Below are 15,035 nucleotides of genomic sequence, written 5' to 3' on the forward strand. Positions count from 1 at the left end.
CATGATTACCTTCAAAGATGCTATGAAAGCATTTGCTAAAATGCATTATCTAGGCATGGGTTCCCAGCAGATTGCCTCTCCTGAAAATAACAACTAGAAAGTCTGCACATAAATAAATAAATAAATAATATTCCTCTGTGCTTCCCTCTCCCCACCCCCCAAAAAGAAAGAACAGACAAAAACAGACTATCTGAAGGCTTTGGATAGTGAATAAAGGAATTCTCCACAATTTCAGGAGAAATAAATTCAAAGGCATTTTATATGCAAAGAACCAAGAAAATATGATCCATTCTCCAGAAAAAGTGCAGCCAACAGAGGTAATCCTGAGATAACCTACAGATTGAAATTATCAGAAAAAACTTTAAAGTAATTATTATTATTATTAATTTGAGTTGAAGTCTTACTCTGTTGCCCAGGCTGGAGTGCAGTGGCATACTCGCGGCCACCCCAACGTCAACCTGCTGGGCTCCAGCGATCCTTCCACCTCAGCCTTCCAAGTAGCCAGAATTACAGGCACATGCTACCACACTCAACTAATTTTTTGTTATTTTATTGTAGAGATGATGTCTTGTCAAGTTGCTCGAACTGGTCTCGAACCTGCGGGCTTAGGCAATCCTCTTGCTTCGGCCTCCCAAAGTGCTGGGATTACAGGCTGAGTGACAGAGCCTGGCCCTAAAGTAATTATTATGATTATGCTAAGTTAAGTAAAGGAAACTATGCATATAAACAATACAAATATATAAAATCTTAAGAGAAATAAAAATGTAAAAAGAAATAAATAACTTTTTAAAATAAAAAGCCTGATATTTGAAATGAAAAAATATTGGGTGGACTTAATAGCAGAATAAAATAACAAAGGAAAATGACAGTGAACATGAAAATAAGATAAAAAGGTTATGTAATCTAAAGACAAGTCAGAGAAAACAATGAGAAAAAAATAGAGCCTCAGAGACCTGTGGGACAATATCAGAAAGTTTAAGATACATGTAACTGATGCACCAGGGAAAAAAAGACAGAGAGAGAGAGAATGGGACAGAAAAAAAATGATTAAATGTGTAATATCTTAAAGCCCCCAAGTTTGTTAAAAGACAAACTTACAAATACAACATGTTCAAGAGAATCTCAAACAAGATAATATAAAAAGAAGCACACCTAGTACATATACACAATGGAATATTATGCAGTCATAAAGAAGGACAAACACATGGACTTTGCAGCAACTTGCATGGATTTAGAGTCTATCATACTCGGTGATCTATTACAGAAACAAAGAACAGAGTACCATATGCTCTCACTCATAAGCGGACCTTGAACAATTATCATAATACTATAAAAAAGGGATTGCCAGTAGTGAGAAACTGCCAGGGGAGAAGGGATGGGATTGGCAGTTGAAGGAAGCTGCCAGGGGAGGGAGGGGCACACCTCATCAACAAAGGTACATGCATAACCAACATTTGTATACCTAACCCCGAATTGTACCCTACAACTTTAAAATAAAAGGGAATAAATAAATAAATAAATAAATAAAAGTAACTGCAAAGGAAAATAAAATAAAGGGGAAAAAAAGCACACCTAGGCACATCAAAGTCAAATTTCTAAAAACTAAAGATAAAGATAAAATTTGAAAGCAGCAGTGAATATACAAGGGAGTAGCAATTCAAATTAGTGTAGACTTCTCATCAGAAATTATGAAAGCCAAAAGACAGTAGGAAAAGTTTTAAATGTGTTGAAAGAAAAAAATTAAAAGTCAAGCCGAATTCTATAACTGGATAAAATATTCTTCAAGAATAAAGTTTAAATAAAGGTATTTTTAGGAAAAATAAAAACTAGAAAAGATTATCATTAGTAGATTATGCTACAAGAAATGCAAAAAAGTGATTTTCATATATAGGAAAAAATGACACCAAAGGAAACTTAAATTTTCTGGAAGAAATGACTAGCATCAAAAATGTAAACATCTAAGTAGGTATGTAAGACAACTTTTGATCCAAATTTCTTTGAAATGCATATTATTTATTAAAACACAAATTATAACATCATCTAGCAAGACTTAAAGTACACTAAGTATTCATACATATGATGACTGCAACATTTAGGACAATGTAGATAGACGAGGTGTAAATGGAGCTACATGTCTGCAAGGTTTCTACATTTTAGTGAAGTAATATACTATTAATTCTAAATAGATTGCAAAAGTTAAGCCTTTATATTAAAATAGAGGGATGCTACTGGATAAAGGCCAGGGATGCTGCCAAGGATCTTCACAGAACAGCTTCACACACCACAGAATTATCCTGTCCAAAATACCAATATTGCTGAGGTTTAGAAACACTGCCCTAAAGCAACCACAGAATATATATATAAAATGTTATAACTAAAAATCTAACAGGTTGAAATTGGATTAAGAAAAAACTTAAAATATGAGTGAAAAGAACAAAAGAATGAAAAACAGAAAAGGAAAGCAAGACAAGTAGAAGGTAATCTTAACTCTAATAGTAAGTAGTCTTAACTCCAATTATATTAAAATTGCATAACATGTAAAAACACTCCCATTAAAAGACAGAGATTATCAAAACGGATTAAAAGCATGACACATCTATGTAATCTCTACAAGAAGTAGAAACTACATGTATGAAAAAAGATAAACTATGCAAACAGTAAGAATAAAAGTGAATAAAAATGAAGTGGGCCAGGCTCTGTGGCTCAGCCTGTAATCCCAGCACTTTGGGAGGCCGAGGCGAGTGGATTGCCTGAGCCCGTGGGTTCGAGATCAGCCCAGGCAACTTGGCAAGACCTCTCCTCTACAATAAATTGAAAATTAGCCTGGTGTGGTAGTGTGTGCCTGTAGTTCCGGCTACTTGGAAGGGTGAGGCGGAAGGATCGCCGGAGCCCAGCAGGTGGACACTGGGGTGGTCATGAGCATGCCACTGCACTCCAGCCTGGGTGAGGGAGTGAGACTCCAACTCAAAAAAAAAAAAAAAAGGTAAGAGCCTACTATACTAACAGATTTTAAAATAGATTTTATAATATAAAGTATTGCCAGAAATAGAGGAACATTTCATAGTGAAAAAAGACTCAATTCATTAGGAAGACATATCAATCACAAAGGTATTTGCACCTAATAGTAGATTCTCAAAATACACAAAGGAAAAGTTAATAAAATTAAAGAAAAGAACTAGAAAATTCCATAGTAACAGATTTTAACACTTCTCCCAGTAACTATTTTTTTAAAAAGAAATAATCAACAAAGATATATATAATCTACACATTATCAAGCACAATATCCCAAATGACATTTACAGAAAACTATGAATAAATTTTTGAGTACATGTAATAAATTCACAAAGATATACCATAATTCAATTCATAAAACAAATTTCAAAATACTTACAGGAATAAAAATTAAAAACTGTATGTTTTAAGTAGTATTAAGATATCTAGAAAAATCCATAGTATTTGGAAATTAATCAATACAGATCCTAAAGTATCCATGTGTCAAAGAAAAAACTCACAAGAAAGATTAGAAACTATGTTTGAATGATAATAGAAGCATAACAAAAAAAAATCTGTGGGATGGAGCAAAGGCAGTGCTTAAACAAATTTATAGCTCTGAATGCTCATTTAAGAAAAAAGAAAATTCTAAAATCAATAACTTGGGTTCCACTTTAAGCAGTTAAAAAAAGAGAAAGTAATCCCAAAGTAAGTAGAGACAGGGGAATAGTAAAGAAAAGAGCAGAAATGAACTAAATAGTAATTAGAGAAACAATAGTAAAAATTAAGCAAGTGAAAAGCATGTTCTTGTTAAAATGAACAAAATTGATAGAATCACCAAAAAAAGAGTAGAGAGAGAGAAAAGACACAGATTGCCAATATGAGGAAAGAAAGAAGATGTAACTAAATATCTTATAGACATGAAAGGGATTATAAGGGAATAGTATTAACAATTTTATGCCTTCAACTATAACAGCTTCAAAAAAACAACAAATTACTTAAAAAATACAAATTACTAAAATTAATACAAAATTTTAAAAGGATGAGTCTTGCAATATTTATAAAACAAATTTAACTTTATTATAAAAAACTGTCCCACCAAGAAATATCCAGGGCAAGGAAGAGATAACACAAAAAATATTTTTGAAAATAAAGGAGAAAGGATATTTCTCAATTTGTTTTATGATGATAGCATAATCCAAATACTAACGACTGGTAAAAACATTACAAAAGAGTTAAAATAACAGACTAATATCGCTCAGGAATACAGACATAAAAATCTGTAAGAAAACATTTGCAAACTAAATCTAACAATGCCAAATAATGATAATATGCCACAAATATGTTTATCTTAGGAATGAAAACTTGATTTAATATGTGAAAATCCTAATAAAAATAAATTTAAAAAAAAAAAGAGTTAGGGAAGCTGATTAAAAAATAAATATTTAAATAAATAAATATATCAATTCTAAAGAAAAGATTAATGAATGGAGAGTAACTCTACCAGATATTAAAACATACTATAAGGTTATAATAATTAAAACTACCTCATATTTTAAGAAACAACAAATAAAATGGAATAAAGAATACAGAAATAGATACAAATATACATAGAAAAGTAACAAAATAAAGGTGACATTTCAAATCAATGGGGCAAAAATGAATACTAAATATATGATAGTGAGACATCTAGTCTGCTATCTGGTTAAAAAATAAAGTTGATTACATTTCTTTGTCTTTACTCAAGGCAAAGTTCAGATGAAATACAAATCAGGTTTTCAAAATAAAATTACTAGAAAAAAACTTGGTGATTTACTTCATAATTACAGTATGAAGAAAGTGTATCTCAAAAAGACATAAATTTATTATCAGCCTTGAAAGATTGATATACTTGGCACTTAAAAATTAAATGTCATCAAAATAGCATAATAAAGTTAAAAAAGATACAACAAAACTGGGGAAAAAATTATTGCCAACACATATGGTAGAAAAGGTACTAAGTTCTTTAATATATAAATAGCTCTTATAAATCAATACAAATAAATATCCCAATAGAAAAAATATATGGGTTATGGTCATAAATAGCTGCTGACAGAAAAATAAATAAAATGATTTTCTAACCTAAGAATAACATACTCAACTTCCTTCAAATTCTAGTGAAGCAAATTAAAGCAAAAATAAAATACTTTTCTTTAACTTGTCTCACTGACAAAGTTAAAAAGTTTCATAATATATGATATTGGTGAAAGTGTTTGGGAAAGAATACATTCATATACTATGGGAACATTAATTGCTATCACTTGTTTGGAAGGCAATTTGGCAATATCTATTATTTAATATTTTTATGACTTAGAATTCTACATTACAGATACATTTGCACATTTGTACAAAGTTCAATAGGCAGGGATATTTGTAGTAGCACTATATAGCAGCAAAAGTATAAATAAATATATATCATTGAGGGACTGGATAAATAGATTGGGCTTAAAAATGGAATATTCTGCACTATTAAAAAGACTGAGATTCACCTACATATGATTAATAAGTCCCCAAGTTATATCACTGAATAATATAGCATGAGGAAGAGTAGTTTATGGTGTGTGCTTTCATTGGGTAAGATAATATGGAATAAATATATGTGTATATATAAACATACATATATGCACAGAGAGACATTCTTATTCTTTTATATTTATAGTCTATTTCTATCAAAATATAGAAGAAACTTCTGACTATCACTTGCAGAGGAGAGTCCTTGAAAATAAACTTTTTTTGATATTTAAATATATTTTTAGTATGTGTATATATTAGTGAAAACTTGATCAATTTTAAGGTTAATAAACAATCCATTAATCACTTCTTACATCCATGAAAAAAGTATATAAAATATGCTTTTTATATGATACACTTTGTATAAGGAAAATCAATTACTTGATCAAGCTGTGCTTTTTTCTGTATCTTACAAAGGTTTCTTAGTTCTTACTCTGTGCCAGGTTCAATGTTGTATGCTTTGAGGACAAGAAAAATGGCACGTGTCCTCAAGGAGCACCCCATTCAATAGGAAGATCTCATATTAAGCCCTAGAGGAAGACTTGCTTTTCTAGATTAGATCTAAAATGTTTAGTAAAGAAATTTCTTTTCAAGAACGCACCCAGTTCAGCAATTCTCCTACGTAGACCTCATCAAATTTTCTGGTAATTGCCAACATGTCTGAGACAGTTGATTCCCCCCACCAGTCCCCATTCTCTCTATTCCCTCTAAGTTTCCGTGGAGGATCCCAAAGAGATTTCTTATAAGAAGAGCTACTAGCCATTTTGGGTTCTATCCACTGAGCTACAGAATCATTTCAGGCCCCAAAGGTATTATATATTTCTCCAGCTCCTTGGAATGGTCTCCAACATTGGCTCCTTCTTTGGCTAATTCCCATCCAACATCAAATATTGGCTCAAGTGCTTCTTCAGGGAAGCTTTTCTAATTATCTGCCATATGAATTAGGTTGAGCACATGTGCCTCATGTTCTCATGGCTTTTTCCACCTTACATGTAGCTCTCATACTAACATACAAATGTAGTTCTTGTACTAACATACAAATTTATTTAAAGTTGTATATCTAGTGCTTGACATAAGGAAGCAGCTTGACAGTTTGATGATTTCAACTCTGAGGACTTCACCATTCTCCCCTGGGTTCTTACAGCTTACAGTACTGAACTTTGCGATTGCTTTCTCTGCATGCCCACCCCCACTGCACTACTTTCCCAAATCTAAGACATTATACTCACTTGTCCATTGACAACCCAGGAAAGGCAAACTTGCCCATGCAGATGCGATAGATGGCACTCAGGGGAATCTGCTGCAGCTGCACACAGCTGAGCATGATGAAGTCATATTTGCAGATTAAGAGAGTCTTGTCTGTGACCAGCAAAATCCTCTCCGTCTCATTGTTCCAGTGGTCTATCCTGTAAGAATCAAAACAGAAAAAAAAAAAAAGTTGATGATAGCCCTTCCAAGCTAAAGACAATGCTATTCCTTGAAACATCTCTCCTAACACAGAAAACAGTGAAGTTTTATCAGCTCAGAAGAAAGAGAGACTGATAAATATTAGGACCACTACCTTCCCTATTTGGTCCCATGACTAAAGGAGAAAGGAAGGTAAAGATGATGAGGAAATGTTTTATTATCATAGAGCTCAGAGGTGATTGACTACCCGTGATGGAATCCATTAGGGGAATACCAAGTTTGTATTGTGTTGGCAGTCAACTAATTCATACTTTCCCACATTATCCCAGTTCTCTAGGACACTTCATAGAGAACATCTTCCTCCACAGATACCCAGGCATCTCTTTGTTGTAACTGAATCTGTACCACAAAATTTACTCACTACAAACTAGCTCATGCTAATCTCCAAAGGTCACATTGATGACTGGAGATAAAATGGAGTCTTGAATGCAAGCCACCATCCCTCCTTCAAGCCATCATTATTTAGAGCTCATTCTACCATGTTCTTGTGGTAGCAATATAGTGAAAAAGTGAAATTTTTATGAGTCAAAGGCAAAGTAGAGAGTAGGTGTTTACTGGATTGATTTGCTTCAGATTTCAGAGTCTTTCAGGGAACACATGGAAAATGCTGTTAAGAATTTCTCTACAAGAGAAGAAACAACAAAAGGAAACAAAACAATGACTTCTTATTAAAAGAAAGTGAACATGGTCTGTAATTCCTCTGACCAATAGCACTTTTGCTTTCTCTAATATAGTCTTTAGAATATAGAACTTTGTGACTTAAATTAAAATTGTTTCAAGATATGATTTGTTTTCCCTATAAGACTGAAAAGGCTGATTTTTGATTGATTCATGTCTGAATTCTGGCCACATAGAATTAATCTATCATGTAGATGGGAATCCCACTCCAGCCATTCTCCACACAGTAACCACAGTGCAATTCTTAACCTACAAATAGCATTATATCACTCCCACATTCACTTTTTAAAAATCATTCCCTTGCTTCTAGGATCAAACCCAAGGTCCCTAATATGGACTACAGGTCTATATGATCTGGCCACTACCCAGGATTATGAGCATTCATTGTTCAGGTCAGGGTTCAAACATCTCATTCAAAGAGAATTTTCTAAACTCCTCTATAAACATAGCCTCATTACACTCTCTCAAAGCACACTGACCCTTTCTCTTTTATGGCATTTATCACAGTTTATGAGAAAGAATAAAATATAAAATGCTTAGCAATGGATGCCATGCAGGCACTGACCAATCCTGTGAATATATATGCAGTACTGAGAGTAGGAAAATGAATGTCAATCCTGTGAGAAAGAGAGATAGAGAAAGAGAGAGAGAGAGAGACTGTGTGTGTGTGTGTGTGTGTGTGTGTGTGTGTGTGTGTGTGTGTGTGTTTCATAAGGGCAGAGACTGTCAGTTTGCCTAATCAATCTATTTAGTTCTAGTCAAATAGTCTGCACTAAATACATACCTATTGAGTGAATAAATGAATGCTAGTTATAATCATTTTGGAAGTCTTTATGTGGTATGAGGATGGAGGTAGAAACTTGCAGTTCTGTCACTTACTAATGCTGTAATATTGGACTTTTAACCTTTCTATGGCTCAGGTTTCATATTTTCAAAATGAAGATAATACTAAGTACTCACCTCAAAAGTTTGTGGACAAGATTGTATGATTCTCAGTCAGGGTTCTATAAATCAGCTATTATTATTACTAGTAGGGACCTACATCACTAAGTGACTCTGTTATATGCCACTTCTCAGTGTAGTCTACAGACAGACACAAGATGAAGTTAGAAGTTGAATCAACGGGAGGAGGAACTGGAGGAGACTGAAGGAGAGAAAAGGGGAGATGAAGGAAAAAGAAAGAGAGGGAAACAGAAAAAGGAGGAAAATAAGGGTGAAACCATTAATTAAGGCACCAATATATGTCAGCCACTGTGTATTCTTTTCTTTTCTTTTTATTTATTTTTTTGAGTTAGAGTCTCACTCTAGTCACAGCTACTATAACCTCAACCTGTTGAGCTTAGGTGATCCTTCCACGTAAGCCTTCCAAGTAGCTGGAACTACAGATGCATACCACCATGCTCAGCTAGTTTTTTTGTGATTTACTGTAGAGACGAGGTCTCGCTAAGTTACCCAGGCTGGTCTCGAACTCCCGGGCTCAGGCAGTTTTCTTGTCTCGGCCTCCCAAAGTGCTGGGATTACAGACTGAGCCACCGTGCTCGGCCCACTATGTATTCTTGAGAATTAATTCTACATCTCACCACAACCCTTTGGAGGTTACTTCCAAAGTCACTCAAGTAAAACATGATAGTAGAGCTAGTGGTATAGTGAAAGGAAGCAGCATAAAGTTCAAGGTAACTGGTTTAAATCTTGATTCTATAGTTTCCATCCACTCTAACATACAATGATACTAAACTCCTCCTCTACTTCAAGAGAAAAAGGGAATTCTTGATAGTCTGCTTAACATTCTGTTTTAGTCAGAAAGAGATGGGGAATCTGAAATGTCTTATCAGATATCTACATAAACCTCCCTAAATAGATTGCATCTACTTAGCAGTAAGTTATAAGCTGCTGCCTAATAAAACAGACTTGTTTTTAGACTAAAAAAATCTGCAGCTTTTGGTTGAATGGTTTTACTGAAAATGTCAGCACTCCATAATGAGATTTATTTTAAAAGGTAAAGGATTCAGAAAAAAGGATAATTCTTTTTAGGAACACAGAGTGCTCTGCTTTGACACAGACTCCGCATAATTTACATGTCGGGAATGTCTGAATTCAAGTAAATACACAAACTTATAAATAGTTTAGGGCCACCATCTCAAGTTCCTGGGTGGTATATTTATTTATTTAGACTTCAATCATACCTTTTTTTCCCCTAAGAATTTATAGAGAAACATTAAATAGCATATTCCTAATAATAATACCATTAAAGTTTTGGTAGTGATAATAACAACAAATATAGGAATAGGAATGATACTGTATTGTGTTTGTATAGCCCACAGAGGTTTACAAATTCCTTGAATATCAATGCTCTTATTTAGTCTTCACAAGAACTCTTTGGACTAAATTTTATTACCCTAATTTTAAAGACAAGGTAACTAAGGCCCACAGAGTCTTCCAGTGACTTGCCCAGTGTTTTATGTCCAGCAAGTGTAATAGAGCGACCTGAAACAGATATTGAGAAACCATATCCAGGCATAGTGTTGGCTTTCTCCCCAGTACCACCTACATTTTAAAAGTAGACCATTCAGCGTGTTATGTAAACATGATAAAATCCACTTCTAGAAGCAACAGGTATGATGAAACACAGCACTTCTGGAATTGTCCTATCTAGCAAATTTCTTCCCCAAAACAATGCCTATGACTGTCCCTTCCAAACCTTGTTTCCTTTCAGTATTTCTTATCTTGAGGAAAAATTCTCCCTACATCAAGTGATATAAGCTAAAGTCCTGGGAGTTATTCCGGAGTCTACATATTACCTCGCCTTACATGCTAAGTCCTAAACATTTTACTCCCAAAATATCTCTCAATACCACCCACATTTCTCCATTTCCACCTTCACCATCCTAATCAAGTCTTCCAACATCCCTTGCCTGGACTATTGCGATCACCCTTTCACTACACTTGGGCAACCAGTTATCCAGACCTGATTTACCTATACCTACTCTTGCTGCCTTCCAACCTCTTCACCCTTATTTTTAGAAAGAAAGAAAGAAAGAAAGAAAGAAAGAAAGAAAGAAAGAAAGAAAGAAAGAAAGAAAGAAAGAAAGAAAGAAAAAGAAAGAAAAGAAAAGAAAAGAAAAGAAAATTTGGTCTTCACTGCCTGACCCTGACTGAAAACACTTCAATAGTTCCTAGTGGCTCTTATGAGAGGGTCAGCCCTCATACTTCTTCTACCCCATGTCAGGCCAATGTTTCCACTTTGTTTTTCTTGACATTCTTTCAATTCCTTCTGCCCCCTCCAACTTAAGGGCCTTTGCACATGCTGTTCCCTCTGCTTGTAATATTCTTTTTTTTTTTGAGGTGGAGTCTCACTTGGTCGACCAGACTGTAGTGCAGTGGCCACTTCTGGCCATCACAACCTCGCCTGCTGGGCTCCGGTGATCCTTCCACCTCAGCCTTCCAAGTAGCCAGAATTACAGGCATGTGCTATCACGCCCGACTGATTTTTTGATTTATTGTAGAGATGAGGTCTCACTGCCCAGGTGGGTCTCGAACCCCACAGGCTCAGGCAATCCACTCACCTCAGACTCCCAAAGGCGCAGGATTACAGGCTGAGCCACCAAGCCCAGCTTGTAATATTCTTCACAGTCTCCTCTACTAGACAACTCCTACAGAGTCATACTCCATTTACCTCTTACTCCAGCAAGTCTTCTCAGACCTCAGTTACTATCTCCTCCTAAAAAATACTTTCATACCCCACGCATTTCTCCTTCATAGTACTTATCCTACATGAAATTTTACAGTTATTTCTATAATTATATAATGAATGTCTATCTTTTATCCTATACTATAAACTCTGAAAAGACAGAGTCAGGTCTTAGCTTTCTGTTCTCAAGGTTGTAAGTATCCAACTATATCTGTGAAATGAATTATTAAAAAATGGAAATTCCTGCTCTGTGCAACCTATACACCTCAGCTCATGTTGCTTGGGAACTCTGATCCTCAGGTTTACAGCTCAAAATACTCCCCTTCAAAACAAAAAATAATCAGTAACAGGGAAATATGCATGTCACAATAGTGAGAAAGAGCAGTACAAAATGTTACCTACATTGTCCTTCCAATTTGGTAACAACAACAAAATAAGGCACATATCAAAATGTTAATACTGATTGTTTCTGAGTGGCAGAATTTCTTTCTGGCTTGCTTTTTTTTTTTTTAGTTGGAGTCTCACTCCTTCGCCCAGGCTAGAGTGTGGTGGCACGCATGCTTGCAGCCACCCCAGCGTCGACCTGCTGGGCTCCGGCCATCCTTCTGCCTCAGCCTTCCAAGTAGCTGGAACTGCAGACATGCGCTACCACGCTCGGCTATTTTTATTTAATTGTAGAGATGAGGTCTCACCAATTTCCCCGGGCTGGTCTCAAACCGGCAGGTTTAGGCAATCCACTTGCCTCAGTCTCCCAAAGTGCTAGGATTATAGGCTGAGCCACCAAGCCCAGCCAAGTGTCAGAATTTCATGTGACTTTTATCTCTTTTTATGCTTTTATTTGCCAGAGTTCTCTTTTTTTTTTTCCTTTTTACAATGAATATATTCTACTTTGTGATAAAAGATGTATCTTTTTTAAATTTAAAAAAAATCACCCATTTTTGCAGCCTAACTGCAATCTATTTCATTTCTATTTGTCACCTTCACCTCCCTTACTCCCAAGTGGATGCCATCTTTCCGTCCATGAAATACATACACTCCTTTATCAGTGCCTCGGCTGTGGCCCTCGTCACAATTATCTGTATGTACTTGTCCTATTCATCGCCCCTCCCAACACACATTAAACGGGAGCCCCTCTAGTGCAGAGTGAGCGACTTATTTACATCTGAGTCTCCTCGTTGTGCCCAGCACAGACCCAAAGAGAAAACAAGGTTTCAGCAAGGGAGCAGGGCACAAAGAGAAAAAATAGGAACATAAGATCCATCTTTTCTGTTGTGAGAGTTAGTCTCTCCTGGCGCAGGACTCTCTGCATCTCATCTCATCTAGTCGCAGCTGCTCCCCAGTACCCGCATCACTTCTGTACTTGATGAGAGGGAGCCTAGATCCTTCCTGATAATAAGACACCCAAGAGCTCAGTGAGTTTGCAGTTTCCTGGGATAGCAACAGTTTCACCAGCAGAGGGCAACAGCGAATTAGGAATGACAGGCAGGACCTATCCTGAGAGTTTCCAAGACCCACACCCAGTTACTCAAATCATCACAGATGCCTTCTCAGTGGCCCCAGTTCCACACCCAACAATACTTTCAGTTGTTCTTTTAAGGTTGTGTCAAATAAATTTATGATTTGAAAGTGAATTCCTTCCAAGAAAGATTTTCTTCTAATATTATTCTCTCTCTCTCTGTCTCTCTCTCTCTCTCTCTCTCTCTCTCTCTCTCACACACACACACACACACACACACACACACACCACTCAGTAGAGGTATCTTCCCTGTCATTAAATAGAGTGGCTATCCCTGATTTACATATCACTCTCCATGCACCCGTCAAATGTCTTAGCAAAGCCCAGCTCTTGAAAAGGAAGACAGTATCTTGGCAAGTCAGGAATCAGCAACTCAGGGAGGAGAAAGGGGGGAAAAAATTGAACCATTCATTCCTCACATTTCCCTGATCATCCACAGGGTTCCAGACCCTGAAGAGAATCCAATTTGAGTTTGCTTTTCAAACACAAAAAGATGAAAAATACATGGCATTAAAGCAAAGCAATTTCCCTCCCCCTGAGTTAAGAAGAGTCTTGTAAAAATTTCTGTTAAATAATCCACATACATGTCTTTCAATCATCTGGTTACCCTTTCCTGGGCCTCTGAAATTTGCTTAAAACAGGAGACCCTCAAAGTAAACACAATATATAATATATATATATATATATATTTTTATTTTTTTAAGTGCATCAAACAACTTTATAGCTCAATTAAATTTTACACTTTTTTATATCTATGTAACATTATCCAGATCTACCTATAGAAAAATTTCATTACTCCAGAAGAATCCCACATGCCCTTTCCAATTCAATAGTCCTTTCCCCACTCTCCACCTTGAGGAAGCACTTTTCTGACTTTCATCTCCTGTTCTTGAACTTCATGTAACTGGAATCACACAGCATGGTACAGTATATATTCTACTTTCTCGTTTTCTACACTCAACATAGCTTCTTTGCAATTCATTAATGTTGCTGTATGCAAACACTATTATTTTTTATTGACATGTAAAGCTCCCATGTATGAATATGCAACAATTTATTTTCCATTCTCCTTGATATAAACATTTGGGCTTAAACACAGTATATTAATAAAAACCCTATGGTTACCAACCTTTCCTGTTCCTAGGTTTCCTGACTTGACTTCCTGAAATTCATTTTTTCCTCCCAGCCCCTCACACAGACAGTCATGTACCAGGTTTTGTGTTCATTGCTGGGAATACTGGAACAATTCTACTACCCTGGAGGAATAACAATTCTCTAAGGTGTGAGAAGGAAATATGCAGGGAAGTGACAGGATACTCAGCGGTGTGAGGACGCTTGAAGATGATAACTCAGGCCTGATGAGGCCTGAACTCAGCTCTCAGGATCTTAGCCCATTGCCCACAGGACTGAGAAAAAACAACCCCAGCATCTATCTGAGGCCCTTGAAGAAGATTCTATTAACAACACTTCATTCCTTACTATTTGGTTAAACATCTGTGTTGGCAAAGCACAAATTGAAAAGTACAGGTGCACCTCATCAACAATGGTACTAGCATAATGAACATTTGTATACCTAACCCTGAATTGTACCCCACTTCTTTAAAATAAAAAAATTAAAAGTTAAAAAATAAAAATAAATAAATAAAAAGAAATGTATGGATGATTCTTTGATACATAAACAAGGAAAGGATTAAGGAGTGTTTATTCATTTATTAGCCCTTCTTTAATGTGCACTTATGAAGCAGATAAAGTATCCTTATAAAAGATAGCTAGGAAATTCCTGGAAACATCCATGTATGTGTCCTGCAAAAGTGACTTTTTCTTCTGAGTAATGGAAGTCCTACCATGGGACACATCATATTGTTCAAATTGTTTAGTGAAGAAAACAAAAGTTTTTTCTTTCTTCAGAAAACAAAGGGGTTTATAAGTTCTAAAAATATAATAAAAATCACAAGCAATAAGTTTTAGTGGTCACACACACACACACATACACACACACACACACACACCCATGTCTGAAGCTTCTGAGATCTATATGCTTTTGTGAATAATTTTGACAAACATTTTTCTTTGATTATAACAAAAGCCTCCATATATTGGGGACTTCTATGGAGCAGGTTCTGTGCCACATACTATATACATATT

The 15,035-nt window shown here is 35.7% G+C and overlaps 1 protein-coding gene across 1 annotated transcript in view; it reads right to left on the bottom strand.

Annotated features, from left to right (window-relative positions):
* Window positions 1–15,035, bottom strand: part of TPRG1 (tumor protein p63 regulated 1) — a 141,379-nt gene that overhangs the window by 65,962 nt on the left and 60,382 nt on the right. The window contains exon 4 of the mRNA XM_008053626.1: window positions 6,771–6,947. Coding sequence (XP_008051817.1) covers window positions 6,771–6,947 — 177 coding nt within the window. The remainder of the gene's footprint in view (window positions 1–6,770; window positions 6,948–15,035) is intronic.

This window comes from Carlito syrichta, unplaced genomic scaffold, assembly GCF_000164805.1.
Source record: "Carlito syrichta isolate Samal-C Ts95f unplaced genomic scaffold, Tarsius_syrichta-2.0.1 Scaffold75340, whole genome shotgun sequence".
In the NCBI taxonomy this organism is placed as follows: Eukaryota; Metazoa; Chordata; class Mammalia; order Primates; family Tarsiidae; genus Carlito; species Carlito syrichta.